Consider the following 20,389-nt stretch of genomic DNA (forward strand, 5'->3'; position numbering starts at 1 on the left):
AAGGAAACCAGAAAAATCCTCCACATATTTGGTGGCAGCGTGATGGGGTCCACTGGAAAAGGGTGTATCGTGGTCAAAGACCTGTCAATATGTATTTTCTAGGAAAGGTGGTAGTCTTATTTACAGATAATGTGACATTTTACATTCTCAGCAAATGTGAATAAAATGTTGAGAAATAAATAATCCTTAATGGGCATTGAAGAAGGAGTAACACATTTGGGGAGGGGAAGTTTATGATTAGATTTGATTTTGGGTTGTGTACAAGTTAATATAGCTTAATTTGGTGGGGCGGTGCATTGGGGCTTTGCTTATGGTGACACCGCCCCACAAGAGGAGTTATGTTGCTCCGCACTATGATAGAATTAGGCTCCTGCCTCATAATGCTCATGCCTCATTTATGTAACATAAACACAGAATATGCAGTGAACATTTTTCTTCATGTAATATTTTCTCTCCCTTTTCACTCTTTGTAGCCGCCGACACAGAATATGAATCTGGGTCCTGGCGCGATGAACCCAAGTGCCTCAAACCAGGTCCTGAATGCCCAGAGCACCCTGAGTGATGCCATCGGAACCGGCCTCCCTCCCTCCGCTCTCATCCAGGGCCAGATATCCAACGGTAAGTACACTGTCATTTTTAGATGCCAAGTGAAAAGAAATTTCATATTTAATGCCTAAAGCCATCACATTAGCGTTTTTGTAAGAGAAGAGGAATATGTGACTTACCTGTAACTCTAGTTTTCCAGCATTGGCATCCTCCATTGATTCACATGCCATCGAAGTTCACTTGGCTGCCATTTCCCACTTCACATGCTTATCAGGGGTGCATTCGTTACAGCTGCATAGTCTTGTGAAAGAATGTATCAAGCACTCTTTTGGACTTTCCCCCTTGTACTCAAAACCTGCCCCTACCTGGGAAGTTGGTCCCATGGAACATAGTGTTTCTGAATGCTATCACTTCAGCAAGGGGAACGGGCGAGATTCAGTCACTCTTCTCCAGCTGCCTTACCTCATTTTCCACAGACCATGCCCTTTAGGAACCCATCACAGCTTTTCATTGCCTGTGGGCTTGCTGCTACAGTAAAAGGCCTTTCTGAAGCATCCATTTGCAGGTGCCTTCTGCTTGTATCTCTTTCTTTCATCAACTTGCGAACAGGCCTTGCCCAGGTGGTCAGCCCCTGGCACACTCTAAGAGGGTAGTCTCATTTGTCACCAATCTTTTGTCGGACGTCCGTAGAGCAGCTACGTGATGGTCTTCTCGCACCTTCAACAGGTTGTTGTCCATCCACAAAAAATTCCACAGAATAGTCCAGGGTTGGGCAAACAGTTTTTCATAAGCTGTTTGTCTAAGTGAACCTTCACCCTCCCCCCGTCTCTCATGTGGGTGCACATCCATGCATTTTGTACTCCTTTACAATCTATTGTTACATGTGAATCTATGAAAGATCCTATGCTGGAGAAGGAATAGGTTACTTACCTGTTCTCCAGCATTGGTGTCTTTCATAGAATGACATGTGACCCGCCCGCCTTCCCCACATTTGGCTCACATTTGTGCATTTATGTGCTCTGTACGAATCAGAAGCGGTGGAGCTAAGGTAGGCAAGCCTCATTGGCTGAAGGTTGAATGGCCCAAAACGACACTAAGAGACTGCTTTGGTTTTCTATAAAACTGCTTAATGTTACAAAGGATTCCCAGCCTGACAACGCCTGACAAAGGCGATGTTACTGACAATGGGCTATATCATTTTTCTAGTTTTTTGTCATACCGAAAACATTGTATACCATACTGAAAGGAATGACCCTGCTTTGCAGAAATTGTAAACATTGTCAGGACTCATTTTGTTGTTGCTTTTATAGTCTCTATCTGATTGTATACAGTGAAACATTGAAAGAAACACATTTTTTATAAACCATTTATATTGAACGAAGGGATGAGTTTCAACTAGGATATCAATCCCCTAACCCACGCTTCTGTCTTTTTCTATTTGCTTTCTTCTAGATCGTGTTCTGTTTTCTACATTTTCCATATATACCCTTTTTGGCTTCATCCCTGTTGTTTAACAGCCTTCTTCTTATCTCCTTGTTCAGCTGTTAAAGGCTTAGTCTCTGTGACTGTGAGCATAGTTACTGTAACTCTCACCACAAAAAGTTGGATCAGACTAGAAATAGCATAAAAAAATAAAAGGCCAACACCAAACATGAGAGCGTGCCAATAGTTTGATATTATAAACAGTATTTGGGAGAGTGTCAGAAGCCTGATGGTCACTACCATAGTGAATGCAAGCACAGTGCTTGTAATGGGAAAATGATGTGCTGGTACTCACCATTCACAGCTGGAATTATGGAAGTTTTGTGCCGCAAAATGTATTTGTATGGGCACATGAGCAAGCATTTCATAAGTTTCAAAGTGTTTCGCTATATGTCCAACAATCATTTTGAATCGCATAACAAAGCCGTTTGTTTTTCTATTTAGTCTTCTACCTTTCACTGATACTCTTTTGTGCTCATTGCCTCCTTCTTTCTCTCCCACTCTCCCTTTTATAATCTTGCTTTTGATTTCAAAGTCTCTTTCTTTGGATATGATTCACCTGTTCTCGTTCTTGATTTCTTTTTCTTCTCCTTCTGTCTCTGGGGTTCTCTGTTGTCTTTCTTGACTGGCAGATATTTTGTGAGCTGTTTGTCAATGAGGGTCTTTCCCCAAGTTCTCGCTCTCCCTTTCCTCCTGTCTGTTTCTTTCATGCTTTTTCACTTTTAGCCACTGTCATTAATCTGGACTATTCATCCCTTCTTCCCAGAGTGGCGCCACCCCATTATTTATTTTTTCATTTAAAAAGCGCACTAAACACAAGTGCATCAAGGCGCTGTTACAAAACCAGTTACTCACAAAGGATGTACAAAAAGTCAATATGTCAGGCAGACTCGGGTTCTCAATGCAAACATCCATGTTTTTGGAGTTCTCCGGAAGGTCCAATAGGATTGCTCGGCTTGCAGGGACGGTGTGAGTAAATTCCATTCTTTGGCCACAATGGTCAGGAAACTTGTGCCTCCAGCTTTTGTCCATTTAAATTTGGGTTGGATGAGGCGGTGAGCATCGGCCGGCCTGATGGGTCTGGACGAGTTTGCTTTCATACATTTCTGCGAGAAGTAAGGGGGAGCCACATTGGAGAGACATCTGTGTGATTGGCAAGGTTTTAAATAGAATCCGTTCACGAATACGGAGCCAATGCGCCTCTCTGGTCGCTGAGGAGATGTGTTCAAGTTTGGGGATGTTGAGAGCTGCTTGAAGGGCGTTATTCTGAAGAACCTGCATCTTCTGGATGTTGTGCTCTGAGTCAGGTGCCTGCAAAGAGTGCGTTACAATATTTTATCCTTGATCAGATCATGGCTAGGGCAACTGTGTGGCAGCTGTCCGTGGATAGAAAAGGTCTGATGCATTGATCAGTTTTGTAGTGTAAGCAGCAGGGGAGGCAATCGCATTCACTTGGCATTCCCAGTGTCTTCATCGAGGAGGAGACCAGGATCGGAATGCTGTCAATATTGAAAGAGGTATATTGGGCGATGAACTTCTTGATCACTGCCGAACGACCTACTAGAAGCATCTCAGTCTTTTCATCATTAAGGCAGAGGCGTGAGTAGCCATCCATGCCTGGATGGTCGTGTATGCAGTGTTTAGGGTGGTGGAGTCGTCAAGGTAGTTGCCAGAGAGGGGGAGTACAATTTGGGTATCGTCAGCATAGTTGGTATAGGATATGTCAATAGATTCAAGTAAGCCGAAAATCGGTTTTGTGAAGATATTATAGAAGCACACCACACAAGATGGGTGCCAAAGGGTGGGGGGTGGAGTGGCGATCTCGGCAAGGACTCTGATGGATCTTTCCTCCAGGAAGCAGGCAATCCAGGTCAAGACCCTAGGCAAGAAATTGGCTGCAGTAGTCAGGTGATGACAGAGGATCTTGTGGTCATCCAGGCCGAATGCATCTGATAGATCAAGGAGTAGGAGAAGGGCAGGCTTGCGCTCATCCCTGATCTCATCTGGCTGGTTCTTCAGGTCAAGCAGTGCTGATTCTGTACCAAGGCCAGGACGGAACCCCGACTTGCACATACCCAGGATGTGGTTAGCTTCTAAGTAGTGCTAAATTTGTCCATGACTTTCAGTAGGGAAAGTACAGTAGGGATTTGGTGGAAGTTGTTATGGACCGTGGATCTAATTAAGGTTTTTTGTTAAGTGGGAGTACCCAAGCTATCTTGAGGCTGGTAAGTACTACGCCAGTGGAGAATGAGGCATTGATAAAGGTGGCGATGAAGGGGGCCAGGACTTCCGAACAGTCCTTGATAAGGGCCGCAGGGCATATGACCCCTTTTCATCTTGAAGTTTTCAGACCCTTAAGGATGGATTTGACATCCTCATCAAAGACATTGTTAAAGCGAAACATAGGGAGGTCTTGGCAGATAGAAATAGGGGAGGGGAAGGCAGTCACAGGCTGCTGAGTGGACTTAAGCATAGAGTGCTTGAGCTCGATTTTTGTAGGGTGTCAATTTTGGAAAGCATGGCATTTTTAATATTAGTATACCAACCCTCGTCTTTAGTGATAGAGGCGGGAAGGTTGGAGGAGGCTTCTTATTCCCGGTTGTCTGATTTGGCATTAGCAATTCTGTCATTATAGGTGGTGGCTTTGGCAAGAAGGATGGCTTGTTAGTAGCGTTTGGCTGCAGTAGTGTACACCAACTTCATGGGGTCTCTGAGGGTTTTTTTCCACTTCGATTCAGCTAGCCATTTTTCTTTGCAGAACTCTTGAAGGTCAGGGGTGAACGCAGAGTTTGTGTACTGAAGATTTAGATTTGTGGGGCACTCGCAGGGCAATGGAGTCAATGACTGCAGTCAGCAGCTTGAGGTAAAGGTCAGCAAGCACAGTGGGGTCAGTGGAGTGGAGAGACTCATGTTAGGGCTAGCCCTTTGAGGTTAAGCTTAGCCATTTGAGGCTAGGGAAGTGAGCCCACTAAGCAAGACCCTCTGTAGGGGTCTGGGAAAGCGAGACCTCACTGGGTGTGAGTCCCTTTCCTGTAAGGAACTCCCTGTCCAGAGTACATTGTCTGCCTGTGTGGGAATAGGACTCCTGTTACTTCTGTTTTGGACTCTCCAAATAGTGACATTTCTTAAATCTCTTTGGCTTCAGGTAATGCTAAACTCCACAGTCAAAGAACACACCCATTTTGTTTGTGATGACTTAAATAAAACAATGAGGAACTTGTAATGTAAGAGAGAGAATCCTACACAGAGGTAGCAAGACACCCAAAGGCTGGCGTTATGGACGGCAACGAAGTTGAGAGAGAGGCGGTGGCAGTGAAGAGACCTTCTCACCTGGTGGTGCACCCACACAGAAGCTGTGGTGGCCTGGGACCCATTAACAGATGCCGAGCCTAGACCGCAGCGGAGAGATCGTATAGCCGATCTCTGCATTAGAGGTGCATCAGCTGCAGGGAAGAGCAATGGAAGCAGACGCTCCTGAAGAGGTAATGCCGCTGTGGCGAACAGCTGTATACAAGGTTGGGAAAGCATAAAAGGGTACGGGAGCCTGGAAAACCCAAATGAGCAGACGTCCAGCAGAGACCCAGCTAAAGCAGGTCTATTTGAGAACCAAAGGGCTTTGGGGAGCCCTTGAAAGAGAGACATTGGTATACAAGGCTGGGAAAGCTGAAAAACGTACAGCAGCCTGGAAAACCCGAATGGGCAAACGTCCTACCGTGGCCCTACTAAAGCAGGCCTAATTTAGGACCAAAGATAAAGCATATAACTCCAGACTGGGAACAGAGAGGACCATGAGGGTTCACGTGCCCAAACCAAAGAAAGCAACATTTTTCAACACTAACGGTCAGAAATGCACGCAAAAAAGGGAATATGGCGGAACTATATAAAGATTTAAGACTGGCCATTCAAAGCCTGCAGAGAAGCTTGAATACAGCATTTTGAGACATTGAAGAACTTTTACAACCATCTTTTGGAAAGAGATCCCAGTAGCAGGGCCAAGCAAAACCCAAGGACAGAGGCTATTGCTGTGGTGCATATTTTTGTTCTGTTTTTCTAAGTGGTAGGGCCAGGTAGCATATCGGGTCTGGCCTGAGACTATTTTTTTTGGACATTTGACAAGCACCATTAGTTTTAGTCAGAGGTAGGGCTAGATATAAGTTTATTTCATATTATTTAAATAAAGACTCTTGAACATTTACCACATCTTAGTCTGACTCCTTCATCTGGTTCGACACACCACGCTTTCATAATTTCTTTATTTCTTTTACAGACATACATTCATCTTCACAATTATTTGTGTCTCTCTTTGACATTTTATCTCTCTCTGTTCACTCTTCACTTTTGACTCCCACGTGCACTGTTTTTTCACATTCCATTGTTCCCTTTATTCTCCTTTTCTTGGTGTTATTCCTTTCTGTCTTCCTTATCTTCTCACAACCTGGCTGACTCTGTCTCACCCACTAACTATTGCTTTGACTCTCACTCCTCTCTTCTGAACCCATTCTCATTCCTAGGATTTGCTTTATCTATGCTCCATTTTCCTATCCTTCTGTCTTCTTTTCTCAAGCAGCCTCTTTCTTTTCAATTCTCTCTGTAACGTTAACTCATTCTCTCAACCTTCGCAATCTCACATTCGTATTTGTGGCACTATTTATGTCTCTGTCTGTGAGCCACTCTCTATTTATGTTCCTTCCTATTTATTTTCCTAGATTTGTAGCCTTCACTATTTGCGTCCTTCTCACTTTGACTGACAGTATATGTGTGTTGCTCTCTATTTGTGCCCTGTCTATTTGTAGCCCTCTCTATATGTGTGAACTGCTGTTTGTCACCCTCTATTTATCTCATTGTCTATTTGTTCCCCTCTCTCTATTACCATATCTATGACCCTCACTATATGTCCTCCTTTTTGTGGGCCTGTCTATATCTCACTATCTTTTTGTGCCCACATATGTCTGTGGCCCTTGTGGTTGTCTCTCTATTTGAAGCCTTATTTATTGACTTATTTAATTATGGATTTATAATGCGCCGAAAGTCTGCAGGCATCGGGATCTTCTCTTTTTTTTCTCCATCTCTGGTTATGTCCCAGTGGTTGCACCTCGCTCTTTTGTTCTCTTTTGATGTGTCTTGATGTTGGCTCTCTACTTCTTTTTTCCCTTATGTAGCCTTGTTCCGACTTCTCTATGCCAGTGATTTAATATGCCTTTTCAAAGACATTTTAAAATCATGTTGCAGTAACGTACATGAAATGGGGGATGTCATAAAAGGCAGCAACATGCTTATCTTAAGCATTTGCAATGAAAATGTTCCATCACAGAAAATCTTCTGATAAAAGTGTTTGTTGCATGTCATGAGTACATTAAGGGCTATATAATGTCCAGAATCTGGTCATTCCATTCAAAGAAGTTCAAATCTATCGGATTCAAGGTGTGCTTAGAGGTCCAGAGCTCTCCCGGGGGTTGGGCCAGGTGAACACAGGCTGCACAGCAAGTGAATGCTTGGCTCTCCTTTCGGTTTTCTTGATTAGGTTTTAAATCGATAGTTGGAAACCGGTTGCTGAGCAAAAAGGGGAAGTGGCAGCAGGCACGTCTGCCCGCAGTGATGGCTGTGGGAGGTTAGGTGTCACTCACTTCCATTAATTTCATGACCTGTAACGTTCTTGATACTGGACACAGTAACCTGCTTGAAATTAGAGAAGTGGTGGTACTCACTATTGCAAAGTAAAGACAGGCTGTTACTGAGAACCTGATAGTACCAGCCCACTTAAAGCACTGTGTGAGGGACCGTGTGGTCAGTACCATGGGGGTATATGCCTCATGCAGTGATCATTATTCGGTTAAGGGTGGCCGGATATTTCTATCATGGTGAGGCATCTTGTTGTCCTTGGGTCCTTTGGGCTGTTTCATCTAAGAAGCTCTTTGCCTTTGACAACACTTTGATTCTGTGACAGTAGTGAGAACCCACGTTTTCTCTTCTTTCCAGGCCCTAACCACGTCTCAATGCAGCAGTCCGGCCAAAGCACCATGCCCACAACGTCCATGACCATGACAGCCAGCAGCCACGGCTCAGGTCCCGGGTACAGCCACACGGTTCCCAGTTCTCAAAACATCGCCATGCAGGGCAGCGGCGCCATCAGCAACTATGTGTCCCGGACCAATATCAACATGCCATCCAATCCAGGTGATGTGGTCAGCAGCCCCAGGCACACGGTGGGAGGAACGGGAAGGAAAGGGAGTGAAAAACAGGGGTAAACTGGGGAAGGGAAAAAGTAATGGAAAGTGGGGAATCAAATGTGGCTTAAGGTAAAGGGAAACCCATCACTTACAACCTGGCTCACAGCTAGTAAGTAGGACCGGTTCAGTACATTCAGATAGATTAAACCCTCAATGTGTGCTCCTGAAAAACCTTGCTTCAATTAGGTTCATGGGTAAGCACCATTCCACGCAAGGCTTACAAATGGGTTTTGTTGTGCTGCAGAGTACAGTCTTCCATTGACTATGACATCTTACCGGTTTCTTCAAAGAAAATCCACTCCCAAATACAGAGCAGACTGAACCGACCTTAATGCACATTTTCAATACATTGCTGCCTAGTGTGTACACTGTCACACTACCACTACTGGGGCCAGCATCACCAATTTGAGTGCCTTCTTACTGACATTAAGTGACACGAAATCCATTTAATTTCTGAGCCCGAACTTGTTGGAATAATGATCTGTTCTGCGAGTAGTAGAGCAGCTGTTTCTTCGTCCAGTGCTCACCTTTCCTATTTCTCTGCTGCTTTTATGAAACCATTGGTAGGGTTTATAATGGAGTAACACCACAGCAGGGCTCGTAAATGATTAACACCATATAATGATTTGTGAGGGACTAACACTATGGCAGGGTTTAAAACAGATAGATACGACTGGAAAGGGTTTATTAATGGACTAATATCATAGCAGAATGTGTGATGGACTAAAACCACAGCAGGATTTAACAGTCGCCTAACACCATGTTAGAGTTCATGATGAACTAAAACCATGATAGTGTTTAATGATGGAAGAACAACCGAACAGTGTTTACAATGGGCTAACAACATAGAACTGACACCATGGCACAATTTGATGATTGACCAACAGTGCAACAAGGTTTGGGATGGATTACCACAATGCCAGGACATAATGATCGACTAACACTGTGGCAGGGTTTGCGATGGACCAACACCATTATTGTGTTTACAATGGCCTAATCCAGCAACATTTGCAGTGGACTAAATGATAGCAGACGTTATAGTGGCATAAAACTACAGACAAGAAGTGATCGACTTCAATCAATGTAGCTCTGTTGCAGTTGCAACAGGGCAATGCCAAAGTCGGGATCTGAGGTAGCCTGTTCTTTACATTGAATATGGTGCACCAGGATTTGCCCTGTGTTAAAATTAGAAGCACAACAAGATGACTCAATTTTACTGTGACGCCATGTTTTCAGTCGTCTATGCTCATTGAGAAAATCAGTGCATGGCAGGAGTTAAAGTTGTTAGTTTCATTTGACCTCATTCACCTGAAAATGATTTGCAAATTGAAAGCCTTAGAATGTGAAGTCCTGGTAAAAGAGCCACATGACAGCCTCATTTTTGGTAAAAAAATCACTAACGCTCTGATATATGCATTCCAACATGTGAAGTTACTCACTTCAAACTGTAGTGGGTAAGTGCGTTACTCCTTGCTGTTTGTTCATGCTCTTATTGCTGGTCATCCATCGATCTTTCTACCGATTTTGTAAATGTCCCCCCCATAATACAATCAGGTTTCCGTAATGGGTGTGTACTTCATGCAGTCACTCTGGCTACAGCTGATCTGGAAACAATCTTTTGACCAGTAATAAAAATGGTTCTCCTTTGAGATATTGCCTAGCTCTATGCTTATTGGAAATGCTAGTCCCATATTTATGTTACTTATGATTGGAGGTTGCGTGGGGCTTCTTCCTTATGTTTTGTTGATATCTATGCCCACAAGTGCCTGTGAGGGATAGAAGCCAGCATCGGAGCCAAGGACTCTTTGCATCCCATCACACACAGTTTTCTCGTCTGGGTTCCTGAATGCCATGGTCAAAGAGGTTCCAGTTCCCATGCCTCCCCGTTTGAGCTCACTGGAGATCTGGCGAATACATCTTTTATACCCCTAGTTTCATTTATTCCTTTTCTTCCAGTCATAGTTTGCCTCTTTCTAACACCAAGAAGAATCAGTAACAGCAAAGATAGGGGCTTTTCACTGCCACCTCAGGGGGTTTGGCCACTGCATGCCCTTGTGCATAGAGTGAAGTCACATGTGCCTTGATAGATGTGATGGGAGGGGATTTATTCCAGTTTGAAGATGGAACGCAGTAGATAAAATACTACCCCAATGCGTTGTCCATCCCAAAAATGTTTTCCTCTATCAACGATTGAGTAAAATGTCTGTACATGTGTCTATAAAGCGGTATTTGTGCAAGGAATGATGATATCCACACATTTTATGTAGCTTTTTTTGGCTGGGTCTAGCGTGTATATGTATGTATGCGGGTATCAGTGTGTATCAATGGCCGACTGGGGAGTAAAAAGCCATCCATGTTTTCAGTTCAGGCACAATTAAAATACATGAGAACAATTCACATGTAAAAAATATCAGTAGAAAGTATTTGCATGTTTATTGGTCTGCCTAAAAACTGGACTGTATTCTGTATTTAGTGTATCGATGATTAGAGTTCTAGAGCACAAGATGGAGTCTCTTCGTGTATGTATGAATGCAAGCATCTGCGATTGGGAGTAGACCCATGTATACATGCAGATGTCTGAGAACCTTTATTTTATTTTTATGTATTCATTGTTCACTTATTAGGCACTTATACAGGAAGCAAATACTGTTTCAAACCGCCCACATGGTAACAGGGAGGGGACAGGGGATGATGGACAAAGTAATTACAACAATGTTAAATAATGAAATACAACAAAGTAAGAAGAGACAATGGGGAGGGGAAGACAACCCTACTATGTTTCATGAGTGTTCAGAGCGTGCAAGTGCAGGGGGGAGAGGGGTATGGTATAAGTGCTATGAAGAAAGGGAAGTGCAACCTCCAGTGGTGGAGGGTGAGCCGAGGCAAGTGCAGAGGATAGACAGCAGCTGGGATGATAAAATGTGTGAGGTCAGGACCCAGAGGGTGCATAAGGGCTCAGGGCCCAGAAGAGGAAAGTGACAAACCACCTGCTCTCTATTTCGCAAACCACTTCACACGTGTTAGGAGTTGGTGCTATAGGAATGCAGGTGTCTAGAGGGGGAGTATTTGGTCAAAAGGAGTCAAAAGGAGTTACGGATAGAGTGGTGCCTGGCCCCAGACAGCCTTGTGGACCATGCAGAGGGATTTCAATTTAATCCGTGCTGCGATTGGGAGCCAGTGAAGACTTTGAAGGTCAGGAGAGATTCAGTCTCTGGGCTTGAGGCCAAGGATACCTCTTGCTGCCCTATTCTAGATTAGCTGAAGGGGTCGCAGAATGGACAAAGGTAGATTGAGGAGGCTATTGCAATAGTCAAGCTTAGAGAGAACCAGAGCCCAGGTAACATTGAGTCTCTGGGGGAAGGTTAGGGAAGGTAGAATTCCTTTCAGAAGGAAAAGCTGAAAGTGGGACTTGTTGGCAATGCTGGTGAAGACCGCCAACAAGTTCAGTGTGGGAGTTAAGTTGGGGGAGGGCCAACTTCTCAAGCAGTATCCCCAGGAAAGGGGTGATGGAGATGGTGCGATAGTTGGCTGGGCAGGAAGGGTCTGCTGATGGTTTTTTAAGGAGGGGGCGCACAAGGTAGTGCTTGAGGGAGGATGGAAAAGAACCAGTAGCCTTGGAGGGGTTACAAAGATCAGTGAGAGCAGGGGCGAGAGAGGACATGTTGTCCTTGATGTTTCTGATTGAGTGAGGGGCAACCTTTTTGGAAGAGACCTTCATGGAGTTGACAACTCTGGTGACTTCTTCCGGAGAGACAGAGGCAAAGGAGGAAAAGGAGGAAGGAGGAGAGTGAGTGGACAGGGGAGGCAAATCTAGGAGGGATGGGTTGGAAGAGTGTGTGACAAGGCTGTTCCGTATGTTCTGGGATTTGGAGGTGAAGTGAGTGGCAAGTGCATTGCAAAGGGCCTGGGAAAGAGTAGAGGCAGTGGATACTTCGGACGGGTTGGCAAGTTCCCTGCAGATTTGGACATTGTTTGCTTTATATATGTAGGCATATGTGTGTCTGTGTTAGCATTTAAACTGTGTCCTGTGACTGTATTTGTATCACTGTGCACATGTTTATGGTGTCTGCATATGTGTCAGTGCATATTGTGGCAAAGTCACCTGTACTAGCCCAGGGGTCCTCTATAAGGATGCACAGAAATCGACACATCTTAAGCCAACCCAGAAGAAGATGGCAAAAAGGGCAGGGGCTAACATTTTGAGCTCTCTAGTGCACAGTATGCTGCCATGTGGCAGAAATAAAGAGGTGCACACAAAAAGGTAAAGGTAAAGGTGCCACTCCCGCCAAGCTGTTTGGGCTCAATGCAGTATGGGGAAAACTGCCATACTGCAAAAAGAATATGAACACATTGTTTTGCTGCACCACTCTCTTTAAGGAATGTGGTAGTGCTTCAATAGATGGTAATGGGCATAGGGCTCCCCTGCACTAATATCTTTAATGACCTAGCATTGCCCCCAAAATGAAATGAGTTAAGCCCAGCAGTGAGATTTAAAACCACTTTACTCCCAAACCAAATGGTTTGCAGATATGTTGGGGTCCAATTGAAGTGGTTTAAAAAGGGGGGGGGATCTAATCCACCCCTGGATGGATGTCCTGTTCAATCGATTATACTTCTTGGACAAACCATTAGCATTGCAATGTTTGGTCACTTGCCTATGGTGAAGTTGAAGGCTTATGGGCCACCTGAGCAGTTTAGGATTCTCCCCTTTGCTGTTCCATCACCATTTGAGGGACATGAGGTCAGATTGGATTGTAAAGGTGGCACCTAAAAAGCAGGGTCTAAACCATCGGAATAACCACATAACACACAATATTCTTTTTCTATGGTGGTGAACCTCAACTCTCTACCCTTAAGCTGCAAACCAATGAAACTTACACGCTGGTCCCTCCCTACGCCCTCCATACAGCTGAGATAAAACTATGACAATACCTGCTTCTGAAGTATCTGTCTGAATAGTGAAACCCTTTGGGAATCATGGGGCCCCGAAAACTGTTGCCTGGAAAGGGTATCCTATTGAACCTTCAAGTGTTTTCAAACTCTTCAGTAGAAACTTCCTTTTTTAGGTATTTAGTATAAGTAATGGCAAGAAGGGGTGGGGGCTGTGATGTTGCCAAAGTCAGCCATGTAGATTCTGTAATACCCATTAAGGCCTAAAATAGTCTGAGTAGTGTTGGTCTCCCACTCTTATACAACCAGTGCTTAGTTGGGGAGCGGTTGGATATTACCTCATCCTACCTCCTGTCCAAGGTAATCCTCTGAATCCTGACAAGTCTGAAATTTTGCTGCCTAGATGGTCAGGTTGGCTTGTTGAAGAGCCTAAAACCCTCTCCTAAGGTGGGAAATATATTACTTCGATGTGGAACTAATGGCAGCTATATCAACAAGATATGATATACAAAAGTCATCTTGCCCATTTAGAGCATGGTTATCATCCTTTGAAATATGGCAGGTGCCGCTATGGCGCTGCGTCTGAACGCATGGTAAGCCATACCTTGCTGAGCGCTTCACTGTTCCTTCTCCTTGCTCTCGTTCCTTGTTACGCTTGTTCCCCTTCCTCCTGCTACTTTCTGCCCTTCCATTCTCCTGCCTGTTAGGGTACTTCTCGCTCCCTCTGCCGCCTGCAGACTGGAGACGAGTCCCCCTGCCCCTCTCAATAATACAATCCTTCATCTTACCTGGATATCCTCGTTCCAATTGCCAGTTGCAGCTAGGAGACAGGCTCTGGAGCCCTCATCTCATTATTTAATGGATGCCAACCCTCCACAGGTTTTTTCTTCCTCCGGGAAGGTTTTTCCCTGTGCACCTTTGACAGTCTCTCCAGAGGTTACCCAACCTGAGTACTTATACCAGGCAGGGAGGAATCTAAGGAGTCTTACCCATTTACCATTGATGGCAATACAATAAAAGTAGAACACAAGGTAAAAACACTTGGTTTCTAGCTAGACTCCCACCTGTCATTCACTAAACAAGTCAACTCCTTAGCATCCTCAACAGCCTACACGTGCAAACTGATCCACACTGGCAAGCCATTCCTATCTGAAAACAGTTGTATTACGCTAGCCAGAGCCCTCATCCTATCTCACCTAGACTACTGTAATGCCCTCTACCTAGGATCATCCAAAGCCATTACTAAAAGAATCCAAATTTTACAAAACAATGCCCTCCGAGCAGCCTTAGGCATTTCCAAACAAGATCATATCTCAGAGACCAGCCATCAGCATAACTGGCTCCCAACCCACGACAAAGTTATCTGAAAAACACTATCACTGACATACAAATCCCTCAACAATGCCGAACCTATTGACCTGGCTGAGCGATTTCACAAACAAAGCTCCACTAGACCAGTAAGACTTGCCAACAAAGATCGCCTCATTGTACCTAGCTTCAAACGGTCCACAATTGGAGGTAACAGCTTCCCGGTGAAAGCGTCTCAACTATGGAACACTTTGCCTCCTAGTATAAGAACAGACCAATCTTACCACAAGTTTAGAGCCAATACTATCACATGGCTAAAATCCAACAACTAGCACTCATAACCGCTTACGACTCTGGACCCCTAATACTCTGACCACAACAGCGAGTATTCATCGCTCTGCTAGACTCCACTCTGTTTACAACCTTGGGACCATATGCTCTCTCACTGTGTACTATGCGTATGAATAGGTTGTGTGCATACCTATCACTTGTATGTATCCTACATAACCTTATGCTCTCTCACCGTGCACCATGCTTGTAAATTTGTAAATATGCCGTATTGTATATAACTGTTCACTTGTATGTATTGTATATAATTCTGTGCAACTAAGCTTCACATATACGTGTATCTGCTGCGCCCTGTTACTCCCGGGTATGATGCGCATTACAAATAAAAAACAAACAAACAAACAAACTTCACGATACAAGAACAAAATAAAAGAAGTTAAAGAAGGTGGTCAGCCGTAAAACTGCCTGGGAATCGCAGGTGAGCCCTACCTGACAGATACCTTCTGAAGTTGGCACGGTCAGTTAATCAATTTGCCAATAAATAGGTCAAAGATGCTGAGAAATCTTATCAAAAACCCAAGTTGTAAACTAACTCATCCGTTTGTGGTTAGGTGTGGTGACAGCCTTCAGAGTCCTACAGTCAACACAGTGTATTAAGTCTTTAGATCTTGCTTGTGGTACCAGAATCACAGGACTGTACCAATTGCTATTAAATTGGCCAACATCTAGTTCACCTCAGACATGATGTGGTTTATTACTTTATCTGACATCATATAGATCCTGCTTTTAAAAGTTACTCTTTCCAAGATGGTGGCCGAGCCGAGTGGATGTGCGTGAGCGGAGCTCCGTCCCTCAGCTCTGGCCGCAACAATAAAGCACCACACATAAGCGCACATTGTGCCCTGCGGAGTGCAGCCTCCCTCCAAATTCAGGCGAGAAGAGAAGTCCCGAGTAGCGAGGACCTCGCACGAATCGCAAGCCTTTCCAGAGATGCCGTCGCGGAGGACGGACGAGATCCGGAAGCCCGGCCCCGGAGCAGCCCACAGACGAGGAACAGACGGGGAAGTCGACTGCCGGCTGAGCCCCTCCACCCCCCGCCTGCAGCAAGGAGAGAAGGGCCGATCGACGAAAGGAAGGAGCGGAGACTGGACGAAGAGGTCCGTCTCAGAGGACCCAGGACCGGCCCCGGAGAACTCCTAGCCACAAACGGGGAGGACGCCAGCCCGACACAACGAGCCCAGCCGCGGATGACGCAGCAATCCAGGCGAAGTCGGGACCCGGAAAGAAGAGGCCGCGGCAGTCGAAGCTGGAGAAGACCTGCTCTCAGACGATCCCGATGGAAGGAGCGAGGGAGATCCGGCCGCGGCAACAAACCATCGGAGGACGACGGGGCTCCGCAGAAACGCCAGATCCACGGACACTCAGGTACGAGGTGGGGGGGAGAGAGCCTAGCATCGGCCGACCACCCCCCCAGAAAATATTGCGGCGCCCCAGGGCACCACAGCGGGCAGGGGGATCCAAGTAGGAAATGACCCCGGCGCCACGAAGAGGGGAGAGCAAGGCCCTAAATATAAGCTATCAAACTACGCGTGGCGGCAGGCCGGGGCCTACCCCTGCGCCGGTAACGCAACACTGCTAGGCCGCGGAGCACCAACCCATCGCCCCCTTGAGACTCATACCCCCCAAAAGCATCGGGGGGTGCTGGCCCTTCACTCCGCCAAACGAGGGGGAAAAACTGTTAAGGGACAAAGAAGGACAGAACAAACGTGCAAAACCCCCAAATAGAAGGGGCAGCAAAGAGAAGCAGACTGGCGAGGGCCCACACCGACACCCCCGAGAGTTCGACAAAGGGGCTCTCGGCAAACAATAAAGAACGCCCCCACACAAATAACAAACCTGCACCGAGACCACCGAAAACTGCACACAGATCGCGCGTAATTCATGATAAAGGGTCACAGAAGCGGACACCCCCACAACCGCAAAGGAAATACACGCGGACCAGCGCGGCCTAACTACAACTCAAATCAACACAAAACATTCACGAGACAAGCAGCCAAGGTCCTCTAAAACACATACATGTCAAAAGTCGGGACCAGACACGGAGCTCAGGCAACATTAACGAGCAATAACAGAACCAAACAGGCTCAGGACCTGATCCAAATCTGGGGTGCAGGAAAAATAGTGCCAACACAAACCGACAAACTAAGAAATAAGGGGGAAAGCACTCCAGACCAATAAGGGAAAGCAGGCATGGCCTCGAAGGACGATATGAAAACCTGGTTCAAGGAATTTCAGGAGCAATTCATGTCCACAACACAGGCACAATTCGAGAACATGAAGGGGGAAATGAAGCAAGCGGTCCAAGAATTAAAGAGGGACATAGAAAACCTGGAGGAGAGAACGGACACTTTGGAAAGGACAGTACAAAACATAGACGAGGAAACTCTCCAACATGCAGAAGCGCAAGACAGACTAGCGCGATTGGCGCAGGAACTAAAAGCACAATGTGAAGACCTGGAAAACAGATCCCGGAGGTCGAATATAAGGATTATGAATATGCCGGAAATGGTGGAGGACAAGGACCTTCGCACTGCAACACAACAGGTTTTCAAAGACATATTCGCAGATGACACCGGGGAAGAAATCCAGATAGACAGGATACACAGAGTGGGCCCAAAAAGAACGGGCGAACCCAGAACCCGCCCGAGAGATGTTCTAGTGGCAATGACACAATATATGCAAAAGGAACAAATCCTCAAAAAGGCTAGGTCAATAGAACAAATAAGAATGAACGGCAAAGAAGTTCAGCTATATCAAGACCTGGCACAATCCACACTCAGAAAGAGAAGATAAATGCTCCCAATAACAAAACTCCTAACCGAAAAACAGATACGATACAGGTGGACCTTCCCATTCGGCCTACTATTTACATGGGAGGAGCGTCAACATCGCATCATAACTTGCGAGGAAGGCCTCCAGAACATGAGCCAGAACCTCCAAACGATGGAGAAACAAACAGAAGAAGGAGAGAACCGAAGGGATGTCAGACGGAGAAAAGAAAGACAAGACTCCAATCCCGCAGATAAGAGGGAAATAGATACGACCTCGGACACAGATGACAGACTTAAGTAAAAACGGAGGGGGCCTCAAGGAAAAAGAGCGATGAAAAGGAAATAATCCTCCGTCTGGGCAGGTGTCCACTTAAGACGTGGCAGAGCAGGGGGACACCCTTGGAATCCACAACTCAAGCAGGGTTTAGGACTCCCTGCGGAACTGTACACCTGAGATGTTAGAGGGCATGGGGCAAAGGCGGAACACCCGAGCAACCATAGGGCCCAGAGCCCTCCTCAGGGAAAAAGTTGAGGGGGGAATGGGAAGGAGGAAGGGGGGAGTTGTTGGGGAAGTTCAGAGGGGGAAAGACACAATCACCGGACCTAAAGCGCAACACTGCGACCCGCGAGAAGAGCCATCTGCAGAACTGACCCCAAAAGAAAAGATGGGGCTAAAAATCCTGACATATAACATAAGAGGCTTGAACACGCCAGTAAAAAGGAAAAAAATCGAAAACTTCCTGCACAGAGAAAAGTTTGATATAATAACGTTCCAAGAAACACACATACCAAAAAACAGGAAGACCCTAACCCGCATAAGAGGTTTCAATCCAATACTCCAATCCAACGACACGGAGAAAAAAAAAAGGAGTCTTGATAGCATTTGTCAACCACCTTAACGTACAAATCAAAGAGACAATGGCGGACAAAAATGGTAGATACCTGTTCACAGTGGCCCAGTTGGAAAATAGACTACTAACCATAGCAACCATATACGCCCCAAACACGGGCCAATATGGATTCATCAAAGAAACGATTAACAAATTAGAAAATTTCGCAAAAGGTGAAGTGATACTTACAGGGGACTTTAACATCGCAGGGAGTCACCTGGTAGACCGATCAGACCCCAAACACACCCATCAAGGGACCCCTTCATCAGCACTAAAACAGATCATGAACAGGATGGCACTAGAAGACGTTTGGCGGAGACTCAGAGGAACGACCAGTGGCTACACGTATCACTTGCATGTGCACAACACAAGCTCCAGAATAGACTACATATGGGCCTCGGGAAGCTTAATGGGCGAGATCCAAGATATAGAGAAAGGACATATATCACTGTCAGACCATGCCCCATTATGGATCACACTCCCCAAAATACGTAAACGGTCAGGTCTCTGGCGCTGGACACTCCCCAGAGAGACCCTACAAGACCCGTTCCTGAAGGAAACAATAAGGGAAAAGATAGTGGACTATTTCGAACACAACGACACTCCAGATCTACCATCAATTTGGGAAGCTTTTAAAGCGGTGATAAGAGGTCAAATCATAGCACTAAAAAGCACAAAAAGACAAACAACTTTACAAATGGGAAAGCGAATTAGAAAAAAAACTGGAAGAGATAAGAGCAGAGATGACCAAGAACACATCCCTGAAAATAAAGAGAGCATACCGACATGTCCAGAGCCAGATTGACACGCTCAGAACTAAAAGAGCGGAAGCACAACTTCTCAACACAAAGCACTGGTATGCGATGAAATCAAATAAGGCAAACAAACTACTGGCGAGACAACTAAAAGGCAAACAGCAAAACCAAACGGTCCAAACACTAAAAGACCGGCACGGGTCAATAAGAACACAATCAAAAGATATCAAAGAAATATTTAGAGACTAATACCAGGAACTTTACACATCACAGAACCCGAACGAACAGTAACAGGCAGCCTTTCTAATGGAAGTTACCGTCCCAACCATAACAGCAGATGAAAAAACAGCACTGGACGAACCAATAACACGAGAAGAGTTCGCAAAGGCAATCAGAGACCTTCCCAGGAATAAATCTCCAGGACCGGATGGCTTTGCAGCAGCCTTTTACAAAACATATGCGGGAACACTGACACCTATCTTGACGACTCTCTTCAACACCTTTAAAGACACGGCCAACATCACTCCCTCCATGAACGAAGCAAAGATCCTAGTCCTCCACAAGAAAGGGAAAGACCCAGAAAACCTGAGCTCCTATCGCCCAATAGCCCTGATCAACATCGATGCGAAACTCTATACTAAAGTGCTCGCCAATAGACTTTCACCCTTACTCCCGAAGTTAATTCATCAAGAACAAGCAGGATTCATCCCGAATAGGAAAACCCATGATAACATTAGACAAATAATTCATCTTATAGAGAAAGCCGGAATCACAAATATCCCCTCAGCAATACTATCAGTTGATGCGGAAAAGGCCTTTGACCGGGTAGAATGGACAATGCTCTTCGCGACACTGAAGAAAATGGGCATGGGCAACTCATACATAAACATGGTTCGGGCCAATTACAATTCACCATTGGCTAGGATAGCAGTGAATGGGGAACTTTCGGACCCGATCCGAATTGGAAGAGGTACCAAACAGGGCTGTCCTCTATCACCCCTGCTCTATGCAGTCTTCCTCGAACCACTACTGGCAAAGATCAGAGAGACACCCACGATAAAGGGCATGGAAATGGGCAGACAGACCCACAAGACAGCGGCATACGCCGATGATATGACCCTAACAGATCCAATCAAGACACCCCCTCTCCTCATCCAACAAATCGAGGAATA

The 20,389-nt window shown here is 45.5% G+C and overlaps 1 protein-coding gene across 3 annotated transcripts in view; it reads left to right on the plus strand.

Moving 5' to 3' along the window:
* Positions 1-20,389, plus strand: part of SS18L1 (SS18L1 subunit of BAF chromatin remodeling complex) — a 405,815-nt gene that overhangs the window by 73,486 nt on the left and 311,940 nt on the right. For 2 of the 3 annotated variants that reach the window (XM_069650717.1, XM_069650716.1), the window contains exons 4-5: positions 474-618; positions 8,005-8,202. In XM_069650717.1, the coding sequence (XP_069506818.1) occupies positions 474-618; positions 8,005-8,202 (343 nt within the window). The remainder of the gene's footprint in view (positions 1-473; positions 619-8,004; positions 8,203-20,389) is intronic. The other variant, XM_069650718.1, reaches the window with a different exon arrangement.

This window comes from Ambystoma mexicanum, chromosome 3p (genome assembly GCF_040938575.1).
Source record: "Ambystoma mexicanum isolate Mex_15411 chromosome 3p, UKY_AmexF1_1, whole genome shotgun sequence".
Lineage (NCBI taxonomy): Eukaryota > Metazoa > Chordata > Amphibia > Caudata > Ambystomatidae > Ambystoma > Ambystoma mexicanum.